The 24,222-nt window shown below is 35.3% G+C and overlaps 1 protein-coding gene across 40 annotated transcripts in view; it reads left to right on the top strand.

Annotated features, from left to right (window-relative positions):
- Nucleotides 1-24,222, top strand: part of RFX3 (regulatory factor X3) — a 288,998-nt gene that overhangs the window by 194,209 nt on the left and 70,567 nt on the right. For 39 of the 40 annotated variants that reach the window (XM_049092573.1, XM_035712800.2, XM_025423429.3 and 36 more), the window contains 3 exons: nucleotides 10,893-10,967; nucleotides 19,848-20,029; nucleotides 23,560-23,679. In XM_049092573.1, coding sequence (XP_048948530.1) covers nucleotides 10,893-10,967; nucleotides 19,848-20,029; nucleotides 23,560-23,679 — 377 coding nt within the window. The remainder of the gene's footprint in view (nucleotides 1-10,892; nucleotides 10,968-19,847; nucleotides 20,030-23,559; nucleotides 23,680-24,222) is intronic. The other variant, XM_049092500.1, reaches the window with a different exon arrangement.

The following is a 24,222-nucleotide window of genomic DNA, read 5'->3' as shown; positions in this document are numbered from 1 at the left end:
AACCAATTTCCTGTTTTCAAATGAGAGAAAATTTCTCTACGTTCCCATGTTTATCAGTTCATCCTCCAAAAGCATGTGATTTATTACCACCTTCTCAGCCTGCATAACTACAGTTGTTTGTATTGTCACAGATTATCTGGTTTCTTTTAAAATTTAGCTAGTATATTTGATTCAAACTATTGGTACCCATAAATTTCACTGGCTAGGACTTTTGTAATCTGTGCAATGTTAGAAGTAATTTTATACATTTATTTTAAATTTACTTATTATAAGTTTTAGTACCTTTCTCATCTGCCTGGTAGGAAAGGAAGATGTGAGGTTTTTAATCATGCTTTCAAAATTACAAGAAAGATGTAGTTAGATAAGAGAAAAAATATAAAAATAGAAAGGTGATAGAGTTCATCATTACAGATGATATAATTGTATACCTGATAAAAACCATGAGCATCAAATGAAAAACTATAACAAATAATAAGAGAATTTATTTTAATAAATATTTAAATAATAATATTTAGTATTAATATTAAATAAAATTAAATATTAATAATATTTAATATTATTAATAAATAATAAAAATTTAAACAATAATATTTAATAAATATTTCAATAAATAAATATCTCTGAATATTTAATATTCAATTTAATCAATAGCTTTTCTAGATGTAAACAATAGTAGTCAGAAAATATAGAAGCAAATATCTCATTTATGATAAATTTAAAATATAACAGGCAGAAAACTAATAGTATATGTATAAGATCCAGCTGCTAAATAAAAAGTTGCATACTTGAAAAAGAAGTTTCAGTATCAAACATTTTGAATCTTCTTAAATTAACTTTTGTATTTCAATATGAACCCAATCAAAATACCAGTAGATTTTTTCTCTTTTTGCAAGAAAGGGCTGTTTATATAAATAAATGTGCAAGAATAGTAAAGGAAATTTTGTAAAAAGAGTAATACTGGAGAATGGAGTGGGATGTTAACAGCCCTGCAGTTGGATTCAAACATATTATAAAATTACAATAATTAAAACAGAATTGTTGGCACATGAATAGATCCCTGTAGACCAGTGGTGGACTAAACACCATAAACAGACCGAATGAGTGTAGGAATATAGTGTATGGCAAAGGTAGCATTGGCTGTCAGTGGAGAAATGTGGATTATCAATAAATGATGTTTTAGACAACTGGATAATTATTTAGAAAAGTAGATTGATTCCATACACTACCTCCTTATACAAAAATTAATTTCTCTTGGATGGAAAAATGCATTTTATCCTTATCAAGTTTCATAATAGTGAAGTGTGATGTAAAATCCAGAAACTACAAAGAATATCTTGATAAAACCAACTACATAAAGGGGAAACATTCTATATTACGAAAACCACAATAAAGGTGACAGTGACACAAGTGAAACAGCAACCTGGCATAAAGTTTTGAGACATTATATCTGAAGAACTAATTTGTTTAATATATAGATCACTCTTATAAATACATGAGTGGGGATCCCTGGGTGGCTCAGCGGTTTAGCGCCACCTTCGGCCTGGGTCATGATCCTGGAGTCCCGGGATCGAGTCCGGCATCGGGCTCCCTGCATGGAGCCTGCTTCTCCCTCTCTCTCTGCCTATGTCTCTGCCTCGTGTGTGTGTGTCTGTGTGTGTGTGTGTGTCTCATTAATAAATAAATAAAATCTTTAAAAAAAAATAAATCCATGAGAAAAAAAAGGACCAAAAAATGGAGAATGTATATAAGTGAGCAGCCCACTGAAAAGGAGATGAAAAATAAACTGTAAAGAGAGATTGTTGTTCATGTCACACGGGTGAAGCTGGAAAAGTCAGTAAGCCTTGCCAGGGGTTTAAAGAAACCAGCCCTCTGGCTCACTGTTGAGAGGAATTTAAACTGGCACAGATAAGATTGGAGAGCACTGTGGACATTTTTATAAAAATTGAAAATACACGTACCTTTGACCCTGAGAGCATACTTCTAGTCATTTATCCTACTGATGATCCTCTTACATATATGAAATGCCACATAAACAACCAAATTCACTGTAGAGTTATTTATAATAGAAAAATTAGGAAAAGACTAATTGTCCATCAGCAGAAAAATAGTTAAATAAACTTTGGTGCATTTGTTCATTCAGTGGAAAACTTTATACAGCCAGTCAAGAATGAGGAAATATGTATGTGTAGGTATGTGTACATAGAGGAGACATACATAGATAGAGATCTAGAGAGATGGAAAGACCTCCATATTGTTAAGGGAAAAAGCAAGAGGTAGTGTGCATGTGTTTAAATAGAAACATACATTTGCATATGCTTATATAAGCACAAGAATCTCTCTAGAAGAATGCATGAAGAAAAAAAAACATGGAGACGGGAATACATTACCTCTTGAAAAAAAGTGATTTATTATTTGCAAAAATCTCAAGTAAGCCTTTGACGATTATGAAGTGTATCTATCTGGTCCTGTTCCCCAAATGCATGTAGATGACACAACCCTTTCTTTAGAGCCCAGTATAAAGATTGTCTATGTGGTGTCACAATTCAAAGTAGATCTTGTTCCTGGAAAAAGTTCTCCTTTATTAGGCTGTTGGAAGTTCAGAGAACAGAAACTAGCATTAAATTTAGTAAAGATTTTTGGATCTGCTCTTATTCAGTATTTTGGAGCGCAAGTGAATGTTTTATGTTTGTATTTATGTACTTGGATTTATTTCCTTTAATCACTCACTCAGACATGTAGTGAACCATCGTTGGGAACCAGGCACATGCTTCTAGGAGTTATGAAGGTTTACAGTACGGGTACCAGAGCCAGTTCTGGCCTACCAGAAAGCTGCCTAATCCTCGAAGGCAAAAATGGAAATCCACAAATAACCCTCAGATTTCTTTGAAGTGTGGTTACTTTCACTTTCTTTTCTCACCACATCATTTTTCAAAATCACAAATGTTTAATGTGTTGTAAACTGATTAATTTTAGATTCACCAAAATTTTGTTAATCTTCTGATTATGTTGCTGATATAAGTTGCAAAATTGCCTGTGGGTTGGATTAGATTGCGTAGGAAGAGAGTGAAAGAGATTAATTTTAGATTCACCAAAATTCTGTTAATCTTCTGATTATGTTGCTGATGTAAGTTGCAAAATTGCCTACGGGTTGGATTGGATTGGGTAGGAAGAGAGTGAAAGAACAGCAAAAATCCAAATAGTACTTACTTTTCAAAATTACTCTTTAACTGGCACCACTGTAGGAATGAATGCCCATTATCTCCATGCTTACTCTCCCTGAAGTAGTAATTGCAGTCTGACCCTGGCAAAGAAAACAAATTTTGAGAATATTTTCCTGCAGCGTTCCTCCAAGCATTGATTAGACACATCACTGGAGCCCTCCCTCAGGGCTTTTGATTCAGTGTAGGGAAGGGTTCAAGATTGGAATTCTTTACAAGTGCCCAGATGACTGTGATCCTGCTGATCCAAGACCACACTTTGAGAAATCCACTGATTTAGTGATGACATAAACTCAATACAAAGTGAACGTGTTCTTAGCACTCAGAATAATCTACAAAAGGCAGATTTGAGATCTTACACATTTGAGAATGAAAACTTGGTCTTAAATCCTGTCACTTAATTCTTACCCAGCAAGTTCCCGAAGGGTTAATTCTAGCATTCAGTGTTTAGGAGTAGATGTCTCAGAATATAGTTTCATTGTCATGCACTGATAATGCCAGTCTTTTGGGTCCTGGTGAGGGCGGAGGGATGTGGGCTGTAGAGAGTGATCAGAGGAATCAAAACAGCGGTCTTGGTTTCAATCCACCAATTTAAGTCAAATATTCTCAGAACACGTTCAATTTATGCAAGTTTTTTTTATCCAAATGTGTTTTTTCCCCCCTCATAAATATTTCAGAATAGCTTCAGGTAGTACAAAACTGCCAGAACTTCATGTTGAAAGCATAACAATTTAAAATTTTTCTCTAGATGTCATAAAATTATGTGACTAGAGAAGATTTTATATAGTTAGACATTTGTAAGATCTCTAAAACTTCTTTGCTCTAAATGCTTTGGCGTGTAAGATTAAGATTTCGTTAGCTGCTTTCTGGTTCAAGAGGAAAGGGAAACCAGAGCTAGCTAAGAAGTGTCATCTGGACATTTTTAATTTGTTTGAGACTTACAAGAAAAACCTGTCCTGACTCTGTCAGAGTTAAGCTTCTTTTCAACATTGCTGCAGTTTAACGTATTTACGTGTTAGTTTCTGCATCACCCTGAATGCACAGAAGTCAGAGAGCAGAGTGTTACTATCTGCACGGTCAGGCCTCCTAGGCCCAAGAGACCCTCCTCTGTAGAGCCTTCAAAGAAGGGGTCCAATAACCTGCAGGTAGCTTATTCAACTGCTTAGTGCAGAGCATTCAAAGTTTTGGGGTCACAGCCCACAATAAGAAATACCCTTACACTGCAGCCCCGTGCTTGCGCAGGTGCGCCCATGCGCGCACATACATACATCTCTATGTACACATGCACAGGATTATGTATCTACACATTCATATATAGGTGTCTGAAACCAAAGTGCCACAGATCAATATTAACACATACTCTGTGCAAGGATATCTGATATTTTCTACTCTGTTTGATTTCACTAATTTTCTAAAAATGCTGATCAGAACCCACATAATTGGTATAACCCACCAAGAGACACAAAGTGAAAGTGTTCTCTCCTTTAATGTTCCTGGTTGGAGTGTTTCCTGTAGGAAGTCCCATCCCCTGCCCCCCCACACACACCCAAGCCCCCATATATACACCAAGAGGCTGTCATTTCTAACAGTACAAGGGTGGTGGCTACATGCTCCTGTTAGCTTGAAGTGTTTCCTGTAGGAAGTCCCATCCCCACACACACACACACCGAAGCCCCCATATATACACCAAAAGGCTGTCATTTCTAACAGTACAAGCAAGGGTGGTGGCTACATGCTCCTGTTAGCAATCATAGATGCCTTTTCTGAACAAGAGCCACCAAGTAGAAATTTTTCTGCCTTGCTTGATCTCAATGCAAACAAAATGTGAAGTCCTAAGAGTTCAGGGGAGCAATTGCCCCAAAGGAAATTTCCAGTTGTAAGTATATTATCTTCATTGGGTTTCTCTGAAGAATTTACCATTCTTTCACAAAGAAACAAAAATGCTGTGTTAATTGTGTGAGGTTAATGCAGTAACCTGTATGAACAAGAAAATGCAATTATTATACATTAAAGATAACTTTTTATGATGGTTAAAATGTAACTATCCCTTTAAAACTTTCTATTGTCTTTAACCTGACCACTTTGTCATCATTTTCAAATAATACTTATCAATCCTATTTAAACCCTTTCCTCTTAGAAAGTGAATCTTGTTTGTTAACAGTAAGCCATTTAACAAATGTTAATTTTGCAAGCCACTCCTCAGAAAAGAGTTTCACTTGATATATTTGATATTTTGATTTGAAAGATTCCCACGTGATTTATACTTAGGGTATATTTTTGCATAAAATGAAAATGATACTGAACTTTGAGAGCTAAATCTTGTATTCCAGTCTCACATTTAATACCTGTGTAATCTCAAGAAAGTCTCTCAATCCTAGAGAGCCTCAATTTTCTAATCTGTGAAAAGGAGGTAATATTCCTTGCTTTTCCCACCTCACAAAGTTACTGTGAAGATCATATGAGAATTAATGTAGAAAGGCTTTATAAACCATAAAGCATTATTATATTACTTCTATTTTTAGATCACTTTCTTTAACTGTTCTAGGAAGGAAATAGTTTCTACCAAGAGACCGATTTTAATTACAGTGGCAGTTGAATATATCAATCTTGACCTTTAGTCTTTAAAATAGATTAAAAAGCCATTTCAGAGTCAAGAAAATGTGTCTTGACCTATAAAGACAATGACTAAGGTAATATAATTATTCTTTTTCCTTCTGCCTTATTAACATGTAATGGAATGACTGGTTGATATTTACATTGAAAGAGAGCCTTGATTGTCTACATATGTGATACTCTATTTGAGCCGTCGTTTAGGCAATCATAAATGGATATATAAATCACATGTCCAGGGGAGCCTCTCTTTCACCCCATGCACCTCATACACAAGACTCAGCCCCTCTTCACATTTCCCTGCATTTCAAGCCTCAGTTTACCTTTTTGACATCATTCATCACCCCTAAATGAACCCCGTCCTCCGGCCAGCCTTGATTATTTGTACCTGCAGTATGTGGGAGTGGGGTAGATTTGATGAAGATTTTGTAGGGGAAAAGCTGAGGCTTTAGCATCACAGTCTCCAGAGCGCAGTCACTCAAAGTCCTTTGTAAGACCCTGTTCTCTGCAGTCTATGCATTCTTTTCTGTGGGGAGGTGAACGTTGACCTTGATCTTCCCAGATCCCCACCTCCTGTAAACTTCCCAACCTGCTAGCAGCGGGAGCAACTCTGAAACAAGGGGCCATCCTGTAATAATAAGGGAGCCATCCATAATACAAGTTATGGGGAACTATAAAGACCAATTGTAAATAATAATGAGGAATTATAAATAATGGGGGAAATGGGTTTTTTTCTTATTTCATTTTAGTCTTTAAAAGTATTTGCTGCCTTAGAAAAAGTACAGCATTGATCCCTTCTTTGAGCTTGGGAGAAGGTACAAACATGATATTTATATGATACAAACATCCAAACACCACCTGTCCCCTCTTCTCCTCTTCCCATCCTCTTTTCCTAAGGGCTTGGATGAAACTTTCCTCTCAAGCCCTTTTTGGGACACTGGTTCTTGGTTGGATATTGTACAGGCCTCAGGGAAACCCTGGGTGGTTAGACACTCTCCACCTGTCCTTGATTCCAACAAGGCAGTATTAGGATTGTAGTGACTTGGAGTTTGCAGCCTGGATTTGAGGCCACATGTTTATCATACTGTTATCTATTCCCCATCAGAGGATAGGTACCCTATCCCCTTCAAGGCCTTCTTAGAGGATTTGCTCTGTTTTTTTTTGGAGGAGCTCCACTGAGTTTTGTTTTGTTTTGTTTTGTTTTTCTTTCTCCTGGATATGAAATATACCACCTCCTTGGCCTCCTCTAGATTTCTGATCCTAATTCCTGGGAAATCCGGAAAGGGTTCCTTCAGTGGTACAATATCTGCCACAATGTACACCCTTGATATACTCTCAAAATAATAGGGGTTTCTTCTGCCTTACAGAGTCCAGGTTTTTTTTCCTCTCTTAAATCTAACCACCACCACCACCACCCCCACACACACACAATCTACCATGCAGGAACTAAGGTTTGCTTGTTGCCATGTGGTCATATTTTTTTTTAATTTTTTTTTATTTATTCATGATAGTCACACAGAGAGAGAGAGAGAGGCAGAGACTCTACTCTACAGGCAGAGGGAGAATCAGGCTCCATGCACCGGGAGCCCGACGTGGGATTCGATCCCGGGTCTCCAGGATCGCGCCCTGGGCCAAAGGCAGGCGCCAAACCGCTGTGCCACCCAGGGATCCCATGTGGTCATATTTTTATCACCACTGTGGTCATGCCACTCTCTGTACCAGAAGTGGAGTAGTTGGTACAGTCTCTAACTAGCACTGCAGACTTAGTATGCAGTGTCTTTTGCCCAAGTGGAAGACACCCACCTCTGCCATTCCCTGGGTGTCTCTCTTTTGAAAACTCAGCATTTGGGTGGGGAAACTAAGTGTTTTATGCCTGTATTCATTTTAATTCTGTAATAACTAACTGGTGACTTCAATCCCCAATTTTTTTTTCATGTAGCGGGTGGCATCCCATTCCTCTTCACCCAATTTAAGTTTTACTGACAACAGAACTCACAGGGGTCCGTGCTCTCTGATGAGGTCTGATTTCTCTGAATAGTCTCCATTGGCAATGACTCTCTTAGCAAGTTGCTCTACGCAGGCCTGATTTTTCATGTTCTGCCCCGTAGTACCTTGTCAGATGACACCCTGCAGAGACATCTTTGCATCTTCTTGATACCTCGTGATCAGAAAGAAATCTGATGTGTGAATGTAGGAGGTTCTCCTTGCTTGCGCTTTGACTCTTTGGACTTGGCCAGGCATTCTTTTGGGGTTGCCTCTGAGCCTCGGAGACTGTGCATGATTCCCAGAGCTGGAGAAGGTCTCCTTTCTCTTTTTTGCTTTTCTGCCGCCAAGGCCTGCCACTCCTCTGAGATTGCAGCAGTGTATCTAAACACAGTGCAAAACCCTCTTCTCCCATTGCTGAAAATCTGTCTGCAGTAGGATTGAGGCAAAGTTTCCTGTCTTCTGTGGAGAACCACCCCCAAGGTCAATCCCCATTCTCATGGGAGTCCTGTTTTAAGCCAGTGAATCTGGAGGGTTTTAAAGTGTCCCCAGTATATTGTTGGGGATCTTCTTTTATTTTCCAGAAAAGACTGATTTATCTGGGAAGTCACATCCCCAGATTGTCTGGAATGGACAGCAGTTTCTTACCTGCTCTTTTACACGGGGAATTTCTTGGTCTCACCCCAGTAATCCCACTTAATGCTCCAAAATCCTGTCTTTCCAGGCCGGACATCTCATCTGGGATGCAGCATCCCACCATTTGATCTCAGATGAGTTGCCATAGCTTCTTATCTGATTATGAGGCAATAGTCTAGGGTCACCTGAACCAGCCTAAACTCCCAAGCACCACGTATCCTAGCAGTAGATAATTGCAGAGAGGATGTGTACACTCCTGGTGACTCAGCTTCAGAATGATTATTCAGTAAGAGATACAACGGGGCACTGAACCTTAGTTCAGAGAATTGACTTTTCAAAAAATAACCTCCTGTATAATCATAGTCTAAAGCTTTACTGGTTTTAAGGAAGAAATGGAAAATGTTTGTCTCCCAAGCCCACCTTTTAATGATAAAAACAGCAACCGCAAATCCTTTTAGTCATAAAGAAATTAAAATTGCCGATTGATAAACACAGACATGGATTTCGCCATCAGTACTGCAGTGACATCTCTGATCATTTTCACCTTTCATCTCAATGTAGAAAATCCCATGACTCAAGTCATTTTATTTTTATTTAATAGACTGAAATCCAACCTCGAATTTTCCACACTCAAACTTGCAAGAAAATGTAGGCATTTTAGCAAATTAGACTTTTGAGTGAATTCTTCATAGAAGTGATCTAAAGTCACGTGAGGGTGAGGCTTTTCAGCTGTTTTTTGATATATGTGTTCTCTTTCAAAACAGGAACACTTATCGATGCCTTTTTAGAAGATGCAATACCGAGGTCCTTTATAGTTTTGCAGTTTAACGTTTTAGTGAAATGCTTGCTTACTTACTGCATTTACATTGCTCTTTCTGTGTCTTTTTTCACTAGTACAATATCACCTTCCATTGTTTCTCAAGTGTGATGGTAAACTACATGAACATTCCATCCCTCAGGGAGAGTGTTTTAGAAGCCAGGTTACTTAATTTTGTGATCTAAAAAATTAACAGTGAAACAAATTATATTATGTCATCTTATGAATTATTATAATCTCTATTTTAAAAATATTTTTCTATAGTTTCTAACCCAAGATTTTTGTCAGCATTATATCTTATTAACTCTAGGGAGGAAGAACCAGTAACTTGTAGAAATAACATAAAATAGAATTAAAGCTATTAAATTCCCAAGTTGCTTAGAAGAAAATTGGATTTAGTGCTGATATAATTGAGACTGAACATCCTGTGGATAAAGTTCCACCAGAAAGCAATTGGAAGGTTGATGGGGGAAAAAAGACTTTGCCATGGACATTTCTGTCCATCATTTTTGTGTTGGGGGTGGGCGGGGTATGTGAGAATTTCAAGACATCATTAATTTCCATTACCACTGTGAAGTATAAGTTAACTACATTCGAAAGCACTAAATATTTTTTAGAGCTGCTTATACTGAATTGTTGATTTGATCAGGTGGTAGAAATAAAAATAATGAAATCAATTTTCTCTCTTATATAATGTGATTTTTAAATTTAACTTTAGTTAAAATTATTAATAAAACCCAGTAATCAAATACAGTGTGTTCAGAACCTGATTTTACAGTACATGCTCTATCGCTAGGAGCCGAGAGAATAGATCTCTTTCAGTATGAGGTTATTGAGAGTGCATCCCATTTATTGGCACCTGCTCCTTAATTAAGGTGCTGTGATTGCTCATGGTATGCTGAGATTAAATGGTATAAAACTGTTTTTGTAGTTGTCCTTTTCTTTGTTGACTCTGAATTATTTTCTATGTTCTTGTTCTATTTCTGCTGTCATTTCTAATAGCTTTGCCTCACCACCACTTCCTAAAATGTAACGTAGGGGTGGGCTGTGATTACATCTTAGTGTTTGTTCATACTAATCACCCTCCACTTCCAAATTTTAATACAGGGTTAAGAGAGGAATGGATAGATTTAGTAGCTTTTGAACATTAATGAAGGGGTTTCTGTACATTTGCATTAAAATACTAATGCATGTTAAACACAAAATCTGCAGTGTGACTTTTCTTTCATGACAAAATAGAGAAAATATTAAATACTCCTTAGGTGGGAGACAGTTTAGAGAGTTGTTACTACCCCACATCTTGAACTCTGAAAGTCAAGAGCATTTTCTCATAACTAAAAGAATCCACCGGGGTTCCTGCTCTTCGGCCTCCATTCTGATTATCATTACAGAATGTTCAAAGGAAGGTGTACTTTTTGTGATGGGGCTTACTATTTAGTATAACTATTTTTGTCTTATTCTCTGGGGGCGGTGTGGGGAAATGGGGGAAATACACATTTAGTTGAGAGCTGTTCATTAGCCACCATTGAAGAAGAAATTGAACTTTAGAGAATCTATCAAAAATTCTCTGGTGAGCCTTTTATTACTATCTTGTCTTGAGCCCTTTTTTTAATGACATCTATTATCAGATTGAAATGGCGATTGAGACGCTGCAAAAGTCTGACGGTCTGTCCACTCACAGAAGCTCTCTCCTCAACAGCCATGTAAGTTGCCTCTTCTTCATGTAAACTAATCTCTTGCTTGTTCTGCATGTGTTGCTTGCTTCTAAATGCTTGTTTTATTTATTTACTTATTTATTTTGCTTCTTAACCTTCCTTTCTCAGCCCCTTATGATCTCTGTATCCCTTAATGGCTATTTTGTACAGGGGATTATCTTTAAAAAAACGAGCCCCCAATATACTGCTTTACTAGGTTTTTGTGCTGTTTTGGTACAGACGTAACATTTCCAAGTTAATACCAAGCTGCCATTTACTTGTGACAATTAATGGGGATTTTAAATATTTAAAGTTATCTAGTTTAGTATTAATAGACTGTGAAGCAAATGCTCGTGATCTGCATCTCTGTGTCTGAAGCAGGGAAATGGTCGTGTCTACTTGTATGACCAGTAGTCAGTGGAAAAGATGATTAATACCAAACCCAATGGTAAACTGTCTGAAAATTATTTATTTACCAGTAAGAGTGTACAAAGTGGGCAGGAAACAGTGACCTAGATGAGTGCAGGTTTTGAGACCTACAGTAAAATGAAACTGGGCCAGGAGAAGAAGTGAGACTCTAGATAAGCCATAAATTGCTAATAACTGAGATTAAACAGGATCATTGTTACTATTCTTGACACTTTTAACTGTTATCAGATGCAGCCGTCACTCTAACACTGGTAAGTCTGAAAAGGCAATGACAGTTTTGTAAAACTATGAACATTTTCAGATTTGGGGGAACTGATGGAAATTCTGATTAAAAGTTATTTTGTTACTATGATTTCTGAATATATGGGAAAAGGGAAATAGACCTATGACTCATATCTGTTTTAGACACATCTTCTGCTAAATTAATATCCATGACAATACAGTTAAGATTTAGAGTTTTCCCTCCAACTGTCCAACTGACAATGTATTCTTAAGTTGTTATAAGTTATGATTTTTAAAATTCTTCCCTGTATTTTGTGAGTGCAAAGTCTAAAATTGGATCACCCACCTGAAATGAAATATTCTTATTTTTTCAATAAGCCTAAAACTTTTAGTTCATAGATAATGTTTTCACTGTGCATTTTAAATAATTGACTTTTCAAAAGTTTAAATTTTATATTCCAGCATAACACTAAATACTTCCATGTGTTTTATACATTTTGTTTTTGGATGGATATCGTGTGTTCTTTCTTTTTCAAGGGGAAATATCATGGCAATTAAAAGCAGGTGGGCCAATTTGGGGAGTGCTTGCAATTTTGGTGAAAACAGTAGGTTGTAAATTTCAAAATAATATATATTTTGGCCTTTCTTTCTGAAACAGTGTAAGGAATATGATTTTCCCCCAGTCTGAAAATTTGTATGCAATATGTCACTCTTATATGTTTCATAAGTATATCCTGCTGTGTTAGCACGAATCTGTAGTTGTGTATAAAGGCTGATTTAATGTACACTGTTAGGGTGTATGTTTTTTTTGTGAGGTGGGTAGTGACTAACCATTGTTTGTATTTTGAAAATGGCAAGTAAAAATATTGTTCACTTTTTTTTAGCCAAAATTGTATAGGGACATAGGGGGAAAAAAAAACACCCTGAAGCTTACAGTTACCTTTTTTAACTGTCAAACTTCAAAGAAATTGTATTTTGTTATTCAATTCATATCTCATTTTCACTTGAATCATACAGGTTAGTAAAATATGTGATATGTTTAATTTTAACTTGAATTACCTATATTTATTAGTATTTCATGAACAATAATGTAGGTATAATAAGAACATGAGTTTTTTATTAATTTTTGTTGATTTGTTGGAAACTTTTCAGATATGTTGGGGTTTCTCTGAAATTATTATTCTCTTGTAAAACTCACAAAGTAGAGATAACCTGGGTGGTTCAGTCGGTTGGGCATGTGCTTTCAGCTCAGGTCATGATCCCTGGATTGAGCCCCGTATTGGGCTCCCTGCTCAGCATGGAGTCTGTTTCTCCCTTTGTCCCTCTCCCTGCTCATGCTCGCTTTCTCTCTCTCTCTCTCTCTCTCTCTCTCATTCTCTCTCAAATAAATAAATAAAATCTATTTAAAAAACCTTATGAACTAATATTTAATGTGGATTAAGCTGCACAAACAACAAATAAATATTTATCACTCTCTGGCTTCATATTTTTTATTACAGAGCACAGCAACTCTTCCATAGTGTTTTCTAACTGCCAGAGACATTTCAGTATATATAGGAGGCGTAAATGTTGCAAATGCACTGATAATCTTTTTCTAGATGTCCTGATTTGTTTATATCATGCCTCTGAGGTAGCTCAATTCCTTTAAAACACATTTAGAGTCAAGTCTTTAGAAATACAAATGATTCTACAGATGGTATATATAAACAGTAAAGAAAGGATCGTGTCTCTGCTGACCAGTCAGGTTTCTCCCCGAACACATAACAAGAATCCTGTTGTTTTTCTGTCCTCGGAAAGTTAGTGATGCTCCTCATTTTTGTTAGATTAATCCAAAACAACTGGAGTAAGGGGCTGCATGTGTTCTTTTGATAACCACCTGCTGAAGGGCATTTTAAATTCTGTTAACTTAATTGATGATGTTCACTTGTAAAGAAAAATTATAGTGGAAAAGCTTTTAAAAAAATAGTTTAATAGTTTAACTGTCAATAAACTGAAAATTACCTTTATCCCTCACCAAATGGGACATAGTATAGACTTATTTGAGATTTGTGGGATTCTTAAAGTGGACATGGATCCAATTTTATGATGATACTTCCCCTGACTTTCCAGTTCCAAGAGAGGATCAATTTCATTAAGCAAAAAAGTGGGAGAAGTGATCAATAATCTGTGTCCCATATTTAGTAGTTTCAAAACTAAATCATTTTAATCATGATTTTTGAACAGAAAGTCTACTATCATTCTATTTTGGAATATGGGACAGAATGGGTTTCCTATTTTCCCTTTAGACATTTTATTATTCACAGTAATTCAGAAAATTCTTATGAGGGTCAAACCAAATAAATAATCTCCTGTCAATAGACTCCAACACAATTGCTTTGTTTTTCCACCTTTCTTTCTACACAGTAGAAGATGGAATAAGATGGAGTGGGGTGTTGAATTTTGTGTCCCTTTTTCAGCGTATTCCTAAGAGTACTTAGTACTGCAGCTCCATTTTTATCATATCTTGCTATTATCTTCCAAGTTGAAATGCATTTATACTTTTCAGTGTCATACCTTAGATAGCACCCTACTCATAAACTGAGTATGGTACACTGAGTGCCATGTTTGTTTGTTTTTTTCTATTATCATCAGTATTCACATAATGACAATTATTTCAGCAGTAAAACCATGTAGGCAGACAGTAAATACATATTGACAAGTTAAAGTCCCAACAGAGTAAGAACTTTATACGTTTTACCCACTGATGCATCCCTGGTGCGTAGAGCAGCACCTGGTACATGGTCTCAGTTTCCTAAATATTTGCTAAATGGATGAACATAAAAAACAAGTAATAGAAGGGAATGGACCTTATCTTACCTCCAGTATTCTAAATACTTTTGCCAATCATGTGTACATTTATTTGGGGACTCATGCATGCATTATTTTGTTATTAAGTATACTTCCATAGGTTTGTTTGTGAATATTGTTGGCATAGAGCGGCCTTCTGCCTACATACCATTTGAGTGAAAGAGTATATATGATCACTCTATCATTTCCCCATGGGCAACCTTTAGTTTAAGAGTAGGCAACTTTATTTCTCTCCATATATAATATACTATGTATTATTTATAATATAATATATTATATATTATAATCTACTCCTTCAGAAAAAAATTATAGCCAAGAGTGGTATCACTCATCTCCTTGTATTTTAGAATGGTACTTTTGATTTAGCTTTACAGAATTTACTCTATTAACATAATAATTTTTATTTAAATATTTTTATTTCTAAATCTTTTGTATATAAAGATGCAGTGGGACTAAATGATATATATTGTCTGCCTACAACAAACTAGACTATCATTGCAGACTTAAGTTTATTTTATACTCCTCAATCATAATTAATATAAATTGGCACTTAATGATTATTTTGCATCCACTGTGAGATATTTTAGATTGCAAATTGGAACACAAATATTCTTAAACTAATTGTTCCCAGTTTCCACATAATGTTCTTGAGCTTGTGCATTTTTAAAAAATTCCATCTGAAGTATATAAGAAGCATTAGGTATTGATTTTTTATACTTTTTATAATCCAGCAAATAGTTTTTATGATTTTTCCTGGGTTTAGCTACTGAAATATATTCAGCTCAAAGCAAACTCTTGCTTTATATTCACTTTCCCTTGACTTTGCTATATTGTAAATATAAGTTATGACAGAAATAAGACCTGTCAAATGCATATCATCAGTGAACTGAGCTTAAAATGAATCCTAATGGATAATAATCCATCTGAGAAAAAATGCCAAATGTTACATTTAGATGTTAATTGGGGAATGCAGTATGTATTTTTTTTTTAATTTGTCAATCAGTATTTCCCTTTGGGAAAAATAGGAACCGTTCATCTTCCCCAATCTACCCTGATTAATATAGATTAAATGCAAAGGTTGAAAGACGCAATTATCTTGGTTTCCACCCTTATGTGAATTTGTGTTAGTTCATTAGTAGAATAATCAAGTTTTAAAGATAAAGGTTAAAAGTTCCTATGGTATTTTATAGGCTTTTATTTTAAAACCATACATGTAAACAAATATTTTATGACATTTTATAACGGTTAAAAGAAATAGGAACAGTTTATTCCTAAATTACTAAATATTAAGGGCATTGAATTTTAGTGTCCAAAGGGATTTTATTAAAGACAGAAACCCAGGGAAACGATATCTTATAACAGGCCTTAACTTCCTTTGAACAGTGCAAGAAACGTATGCCTTTAGGTTATAGTTAACAGCCAAGTTTCTCTTACAGCCAAATTAATCCTCTCTTATACTGTGTTTCAGACTCAAATATCTGATTTACAATTTCATCACTGTGTCAAAACTTGAAGGTTAAATAACTGGCATGTAGAATGCACAGTTATAATTCCCTGCTGAATCTCAGAATCTTATCCAGTAACCCCTAAACCAATTTCTGCTTATTTATTGAGTTTCCAGGAGCAGGGCTACCTTTAGGTGGTATAGTTGTCCGCAGGCTTCCTGGCTGGAGCCTCCATCCTTCAGGGCATTTTACCTCCACTCCATCTCCTGCTCTTCCAAAGTGATCTCCAGCCTTCTGGCAAGGAATAAAAGTGCTTCCTCCTGCAAATAAGGGGCAGGAAACAAAATGTTGTTTGCTACTATCAGAGTTTTAGTCATCAGAACGCCCACTCTTAAACCAATTACTGATTGTGTGTGTGTAATACATTACATACATACATATATATGTAAATATATATCTACAAATGTATGTGTATATAGATACCACATATACACATATTACAAATAAACTTGGATTTTTTAAGAACTGCCTTAGAAAGAAAGAACCTATAAGAATGTAAAACTAGAGTAAGAACAATAAGTGTGTAAAGCAGTCAGTCCAGTTAATTTGACTCACTAAGCATTTCAGAGGAGCACGTAGCCAATCCAGCAAAAACTTCATTTGCTCTGAATTATTCACGAGGGGCTTGACTAATATTATTCAGGCTTCCAGGTATTTTAAGCCAACTTTTGCTGTCATTCTCTCACAATTTTGTGAAAAGTTTTCTTTGATTAAGAATGGTCTGGTTAACTCTTTTATATATGTAAACACACCTTTGGACTCAAAATATTTTATGTTGAACTTCAATATTTGCACTAGTATTCTCTTTTATAAAAGGCATCTGAAGATCATACTCTTCAAATATTTTATTATTAGATTTGCTTTTCAGATTTTTTTTTATCTACAAGACAATTTTCTTCATGTGAAAATAGTAAACTGTCATTTTGAGATATCTCTCTTTTAAGTAATTAAATATTGCAAGAAAACTAGTAAACATTTAAGGCAGTTTACAGATTTTCTATTTATAACTCATTAATTAAACAAATTATTTACTTTATAGCTTGTTAAAAGTATTTTGTGTCAGATCTGTGTTTACTATTTGCATACTTTTGGCTATAAAGTTCAAGTTCTAAAATTATTTTCCTTTTCTGAAAAAATATCCTTTAAATTAACATTTCCTATATAGATATATGTTCTGTTCATTAGCAAAGAAAGAAATATTAGATTTTTTGTTGTTACAAAATCATATTACTTTGGCATTGACAGTATGCCTTAAATGAGGAAGCATGGATAATATATACATTTTTAACTTACACATGTTGTGTGTTCCATGCTTGTGGATGTGGACACTTTTTGTTGGTTCAGTTGCAAAATACTTGTTTTCCAAAAAAATATTTAGAGTTTTTATAAATTTGCTTTTCTGAGGATGATTTTTTTTTGGTGTTTCTTTTATATTCTTTCATCTCAAGAAACTGAATTTCTCAGAGAATATTCCTTTCTATGTTTCTGTATTCCATGTTCTATATTTCTATATTCTTTATATATTTAGAATATCAATGGAAGGCCCTATCTAGTATATGCATACAAAACAAGAGCTAGCACTTTTGGGCTATATTTTGAGTCCAAAGGTTCACTAGAGCTTCCCCAACACCATTCAAGTGAGGAAACAATGCTTTCAGATGCCAGTCGTCTTACTGAGGCACATGGATGAAGTGTATGGGGCAGGTTTGTATAGCTGTGTTTTGTGTGTCATCGACTTCAATTGCGTTCATAACCTACAAAATCTTAAAACTTATAAAGAAATGCTAGAGACATCCTGACCCACTATTATAGTCAGAGTACTAATCTGAGCCTTAATCACTGGATTTCCCAATCATTTTACTCCCTCTCTTTTATACTAAATGAATATGTATAAGTGAACTTACTCTCTGTGTTATTTAGAATAGTCAGAAATCACGTGCCTCTGGAAAACTTTACTGATGGTCAGGTTACAGATGATTGGTCTCTGAAAAATTCTTTTTGACCTTTAATTTTTCTGTCATTATGTAAATGAACATTTATTTTGTGTGACCTTTTACAAAGGGAGGGTTGTGTATGTTATAGAGGCAATAGTTTTGTTTAAATGCACATATTCATATGCATAAGTGTTCATAGAAAACTTTAGGTCTTCCTGACCAGAACATGAACTTTATTTTTGAAAGTACTCTGCTCTGGGGGCACCTGAGTGGCTCAGTCGGTTAAGCGTCCAATTCTTGATCTCAGCTCAGGTCTGGGTCTCAGAGTCGCAAGTTCAAGCCCTGTGTTGAGCTCCACACCCAATGTGGAGCCTACTTAAAAAAAAGAAAGAAAAAGTACTCTGCCCGATCTTGTGGACTTAGTGGCCATCCATATGAGTTTAATGACATAAGTTCAATTAAATGTAAGCATCATGTAGGAATATTTGAAATTAAAATGGTTCCAGACAATTAAGTTGTCATACTTAAAGGCAATAATTCTGAAAATATTTTTAATGAATCTTCTTACTAAGAGTCTGAAAGTTCAGGTTCTGAGTTTGTTCACAAAGCTGAAAATATGTAAGCAAATGGAGAAGTGCTTTAATATATTTGAGAGTCCATATTGTCCTTTTCGGAGAATGATTGTAAATCCCTAGCGGACAGAGGTGAGATTACATTCATTTCTACATCACTAAGTGCCGAGCACATTGCCTGGCTCACAGTTGATACACCAGGAATTCTGGGGCTACCGTAACTTCTGTTTAATTTAAATTGCATGTAAAAATATCACTTCTTTATCACACCTCTTATATATGGCATGGAAATTTTGTTGAGACAAGTAATGTGAAGTATTTGCTGCTTTATGGAAATAACAACCGGTATGCAAGTAATCAGGAAACGTGTGTTGGGAACCAGATTAGGCTCTGAGACAATCTGTGACCTTAAGAAAGTCATTTAAATCTATTTCAGTTCTCCTTTTATAAATAAATGAATGAATGAGTTAATAATTTAATTTTCCTGCTATTGAAATTCAGTAGTATGTAACTATGTTATATTTTCTAAAATTTTTTTGAACTTTCTATAAAGATTATTTTTTTTCTATAAAGATTATTTTTAAAAAATACAGGACAACATAAAACCTTTAAGATGTGAGCTAAAGACTGAGAAAATGTTGCTTTACCAACTACCATTGTGATGTATCTTCCAAAATTATGAAGAAAAAAACAGCATGGAAGTAGAAAAACTCCAATGAGTGAAAGAAATAATTCCTCTTCATTACATAATTTTTTTTTAATTAGTGTCTAATGAATTTCTTTCCTTCTGAAGAAGAAATGACTGAATTTTTTCCTTTCTGCTTGAGAATTTGAGCCAGTAGAAATACCATTGTTGCATTGTCCTGTTTGAGTGAATTGGATAAGTAAATTAAAATTCTATGTAAACGAATAGAAACTTAATACAAAAACTCATACAAGGCAGTCTGCTGTTCATGTGTTATAACAAACCAACACTAAAGACATATCCTGTGCCCTGTTGCCAGGCTTGGAAACATGTCTTGTTCTGTAGCAATTCTCTAATTTTTTTTTTACTACTGGTTAATGGGATTATTTGAATTCCCCGAAGAGGTGTTTGTCTACAAAATTGCAATCAATACAGAGAAAATTAGTACTTTCTACATGCACTTGAATGTTTGAAGGAACGGAGTGGTCCGAGGTCATAAACTATGTTCAGCAATTTTACATTTCTGAGAGTTTTCAAGGTCAGATTATACCAGCCTTTGAATTACAGCAGTTTACCTTATTACAAGGCCTGATGAAGATCTTCAAACTATTTCTGTATATTGTTTTTGTAGTGGCTTGTGACATTTTGGTCAATTATATGGTTTCTCTGTGTTTACCCTGTCTTATTTATACTAGCTCCAGTGGCTGTTGGACAATTATGAGACAGCAGAAGGAGTGAGCCTTCCCAGAAGCACGCTGTACAACCACTACCTACGACACTGTCAGGAACACAAACTGGATCCAGTCAATGCTGCTTCTTTTGGAAAACTAATAAGGTCAATTTTTATGGGATTACGAACCAGGAGATTGGGAACTAGGTTAGTACAAAAAAAAATGAGATCATCAACCAATCCCTCTTTTTCAAACTAAAGTAGTTTGGTATATCGTTTGAGCAAAAGTGCCTGGTTACAGATAACATCCAAAGAAAAAAATAAGGAAATAGCTCAGTTTATACAGTCTCTCATGAAGAGGTCATTATTCACTATGGATATTGCCAAAGCAGAGTGATGCGTTGTCTTAAACATAACCAAGCACAGCTTTGAGAAGAGCTGATTCTCAAATCATAATAGACATCAGCAAGTCAAACGGTTAGTGTAAGATTTACACATGGTGCCTTAAAGATGAAGATATATCACGGTTTTCTCTTTTTAAAAATCATCAGACTAGAGATGAATAAGTAATATAGTCAGTTGAAAACTATCTCTTGACTCTTGCAAAATTATATTGCAATGTCTTTATAAATAACTCTTCTGTTTGAATAGAGTAAGAAATTAAAGCTGAGTTTTTCTTTTCATTTCTGGAGATCAGTTAAAAATCATTTGGTGAACTTGAAAAATTGGGGAGTTTGAAGCCCTCAGTTAATACATGGCCTGTCTAACCCTTTCTTAGCCTTTTTTAAACTCTTGACTGTGAAACCGTATGTGTATAGAAATAAAAATATAGTGTGCTTTCATTGCACGGACACCAACAATGTGAAGAAGATTCTTAGTTTCTCGTTTCTTTCCTTTTGAAAGAGACATGAATGTTTTTACTAATCAAAATATGATGAACATAATACTTGGAACTGTAGAGCTTCACTTTTGCCTTTCTATAATTTTTACAGATTATCATAACATAAATACTTTAAGAAGCTGGGCAGAAGGATATGGATGTTTTTTATATCCTAATCTTACAGAACTCCATATTAAAAAGTATAAAAATAAAGATGCTACACTGTATAACATTTAGAGGATCTACCCCTCATTGATTTTTAAGTCACAGCTCCTAGTATTCTAGTAAAGAGTGTTTAATATTTGTAATAAAATAAAGAGATCCTTGGTCATTGGCTTCATTATAAATTTATGCTAAAAAAAAGAGAGAACATGTCAGCTTTATGGCATTGATGAGGTCTATGTGTATTCAAAGTATGAATTACTCCTTTCTGTTGCATTTCAAATGATTGTACAGCTTTCAGAATGCTGGAGGTTCAGTACCCTCATAAATATTTTTTCTTCTACCTATACTTGAAAAAATAGTATATTTTAAACTGGAGAATATGATTGTCTGTTCCAGCTAGAGGAACTGACGCTTCCAATCCCTTGAAAAAAGCTCTTTGCTTCTCTCATATTTTTTTCCCAGAACCACAAAAATCATTATTTGGGCATCTCCCCTACTATCCCCTAGCCGAAGGCTCAGTAATTATGCATACCATCCCAATATTTTGAGACTCTGGCTTTATTCACCATTCTAATAGTATTGTTCTCCTTTCACTGCTAAGAGGGATTTCAGTGGGTCCTATTTTGAGGCTCCATTCAAACCTTGAAACACATCTTTAAAATAGAAAGGGACAAAATTGGGGTTGTTTGGGTTTGTGAATGAGTGGAATCCATACTCTCTAAGTACATATTACAATATTGCTGCCTTGACTTTCCAATGTTCTGTTGTTCCCCCTCACTGTGTAACAGTTGTGTCTCCTGTTCCTTATAAAACTGTCAATTAGAGATAGAAAGGAAAACCTAGAAGAACATGGAGAAAAGAAATCATATGGGGAAAGCTTAAGCAAATGTTATGTTACGAAGACAGCAGAACTCTAACTTTGAAACACTGACAATGATGAGGGCAAAGCACCAGAGAGTCTACCATGGAAAGTGGTGTAGCATTCATTTACTACTCCTGACCCAGACAACAGAAAGAAAATCAGTATTGAGAATCATGAGGCAAACTGGCTCAGATACCTTTTTTTTAATGAACTATGTGCATAACTGTTACTTGTTCATCAATAAAATAATCTGGTGAATTAATTCAAATCCAGACTAGACCTTTTCTCAACTTTATGAAGCAAAGTGATAAAATCACCATGTTCCTAAACAAAGGCAAATCAAGAGATACCTTTTGTTAGAACCCATCTGCAAAACAAGTTTTTAAGTAGAGAAGACCATGGAACATTCAAGTCTCCCCCAACCATCTCCCCACCAACCCAATGAAAATGCTGATTTGTAGGCAACGGAGAAGAAACTAGACACTTTATCTATTTCGGTCTACAAAGAGAGACGCCATTTTACCCTGTAGCTGTCATTGGCTATAGCCCCTATGGAATATCTACTGCTTCCCACCCCTACTTTACTTCCTACCTTTCTCCTGTTTGTAAAAGAGAAGACTACTAGTTGGTGTTTTTTGTTTTTATTTTTTGTTCTTTTCTGCAGTGGATTTTAGAGATAAGATCTAATCTCTACAAAAGTAGAAGGCCTTAAATTTTCATTATATTTTGCCAAAACTAGATAGATATTAAAATGCTCTACTTAAAAAAAAATAGCAATATTATTTATATAATAAGATTTTAATGTCTTTGAATATATAGGCTTCATCTGATATATGTTCTTTAATTTTGGAAGTAAAATTCTGTTCTATTTTTACATAAAATATTTAATCCACACTCTTCTTGCATTTCTTTCTGTAAATGAAAGAAAAAAATGGAAAAAGCAGCTGATGTCTTGCTATATATAGACCTGTGAAAAACTATTTTCCCTTTGCAAAAATTTACATATTTAAAATGTTATTTTTGCAGGAATTTGCAAATTTCATTCAGAGCAAAACTTGGTCATTTCTAATAACAAACGTGGTCTTTCTCGTGAACATGGGGAAATTGTGACAGTTTTCATCTAGGTGGAAATTTGCCCATTTTCACAGAGAAATTTCCCCATGCTTGTTGTGACACATCTTATTCAGCCCACAAAACTGGTATGAATTCATTAGGACAGGGACTAATAGGATATGTTTCAAAATCAATGGATTAAATGCTTGCTTCCTTTTAGGTTTCAAAATAATAAATAGTAAACTTCACTACAACATTCTGTATCAGTGAAATTACCTTCACCATCCCTGCAGTAATAGAACTTGCAAAAATGGAGAACTTACCTGAGTCAGTAGAATCAAGATTTCTTTTCTTCGTTTTGTATAACCACTTTATAATAAATTCCCATTGAGCACACAACCCTTTATCCTGTTAATGAATTTTTAGTGGCCAGACCTTTTTTCCATCATTACCCCTTCTAAATTAAATGTAAAATACAAATTTGAGAAGTGTAACTTACATGGACTAAGTGGGCTACTGTACTAATATTTAAGTTTATGAGGAAAGACTTTCAGCAGGGCCCTGAGCCAACAGATTTGGAACCTTATTTTGATTTTTCATATGTAGCCACCATAAAGATATACAGGTGATCCAGAACAGGCAGGTCATAAATATATAATACAAATATGTTGCTTTTACCTCATCTTTCCCAATGTGAAGCCAAATGGACATCCTGTATGATTAATATTGGTTTGACTGACTTTCTGTGTCTCTAATGTTTGTTGTTCTTTTATGAAGAGGAAACTCCAAGTATCATTACTATGGGATTCGTGTCAAGCCAGATTCCCCTCTGAATCGTCTGCAAGAAGACATGCAGTATATGGCTATGAGGCAACAGCCTATGCAACAGAAACAAAGGTAGACTGGAATGATCCCTGACTTGTCCAAGCTATGTATTTCTTTAGTTGTGCAGTCTACTTTTTTCTAGAGCAAATACCTAAGTGTGCAAGAACATGGCTGTTGTCAGCGTGCTTTGCCCATGGACAGTTCTCAAATATGATGGAGTAGAGTTTCGTCCACCCTGTCTGTTTTCCAAATCTTTTTAAAATTTCTTATCCGACAACCTGTTTGGCCCCCTTTGTAAGTTAAATGTGATATCCCAAACTATGCAGCCAAGGAAACCAAACACAACACGTAAGGAGCAAACCCAAGCAAATCCACCTGCAGAAACTTGTATCGGGTGTTGGTGAGTTCCTTTCCTGCTGCTGGCAACCTCCCTCACTCTCCTTGACATAGTATGAATTCTGGCAAAATCTCTAGGACTTCTTACATTTTCTTTGAATCCACCTTTCAAAAATGAAGAATTGTGAGTATTAGAGCTATAAGAGGTCTCAAGCATTGATGGATGGTTGGATGGATGGATGGATGGATGGATGGATGGATGGATGGATGGAAGGAAGG

Source organism: Canis lupus, chromosome 1 (genome assembly GCF_003254725.2).
Source record: "Canis lupus dingo isolate Sandy chromosome 1, ASM325472v2, whole genome shotgun sequence".
In the NCBI taxonomy this organism is placed as follows: Eukaryota; Metazoa; Chordata; class Mammalia; order Carnivora; family Canidae; genus Canis; species Canis lupus.
Note: the sequence above shows the minus strand (reverse complement) of the source record. Positions and strands in the feature narration are given on the sequence as shown.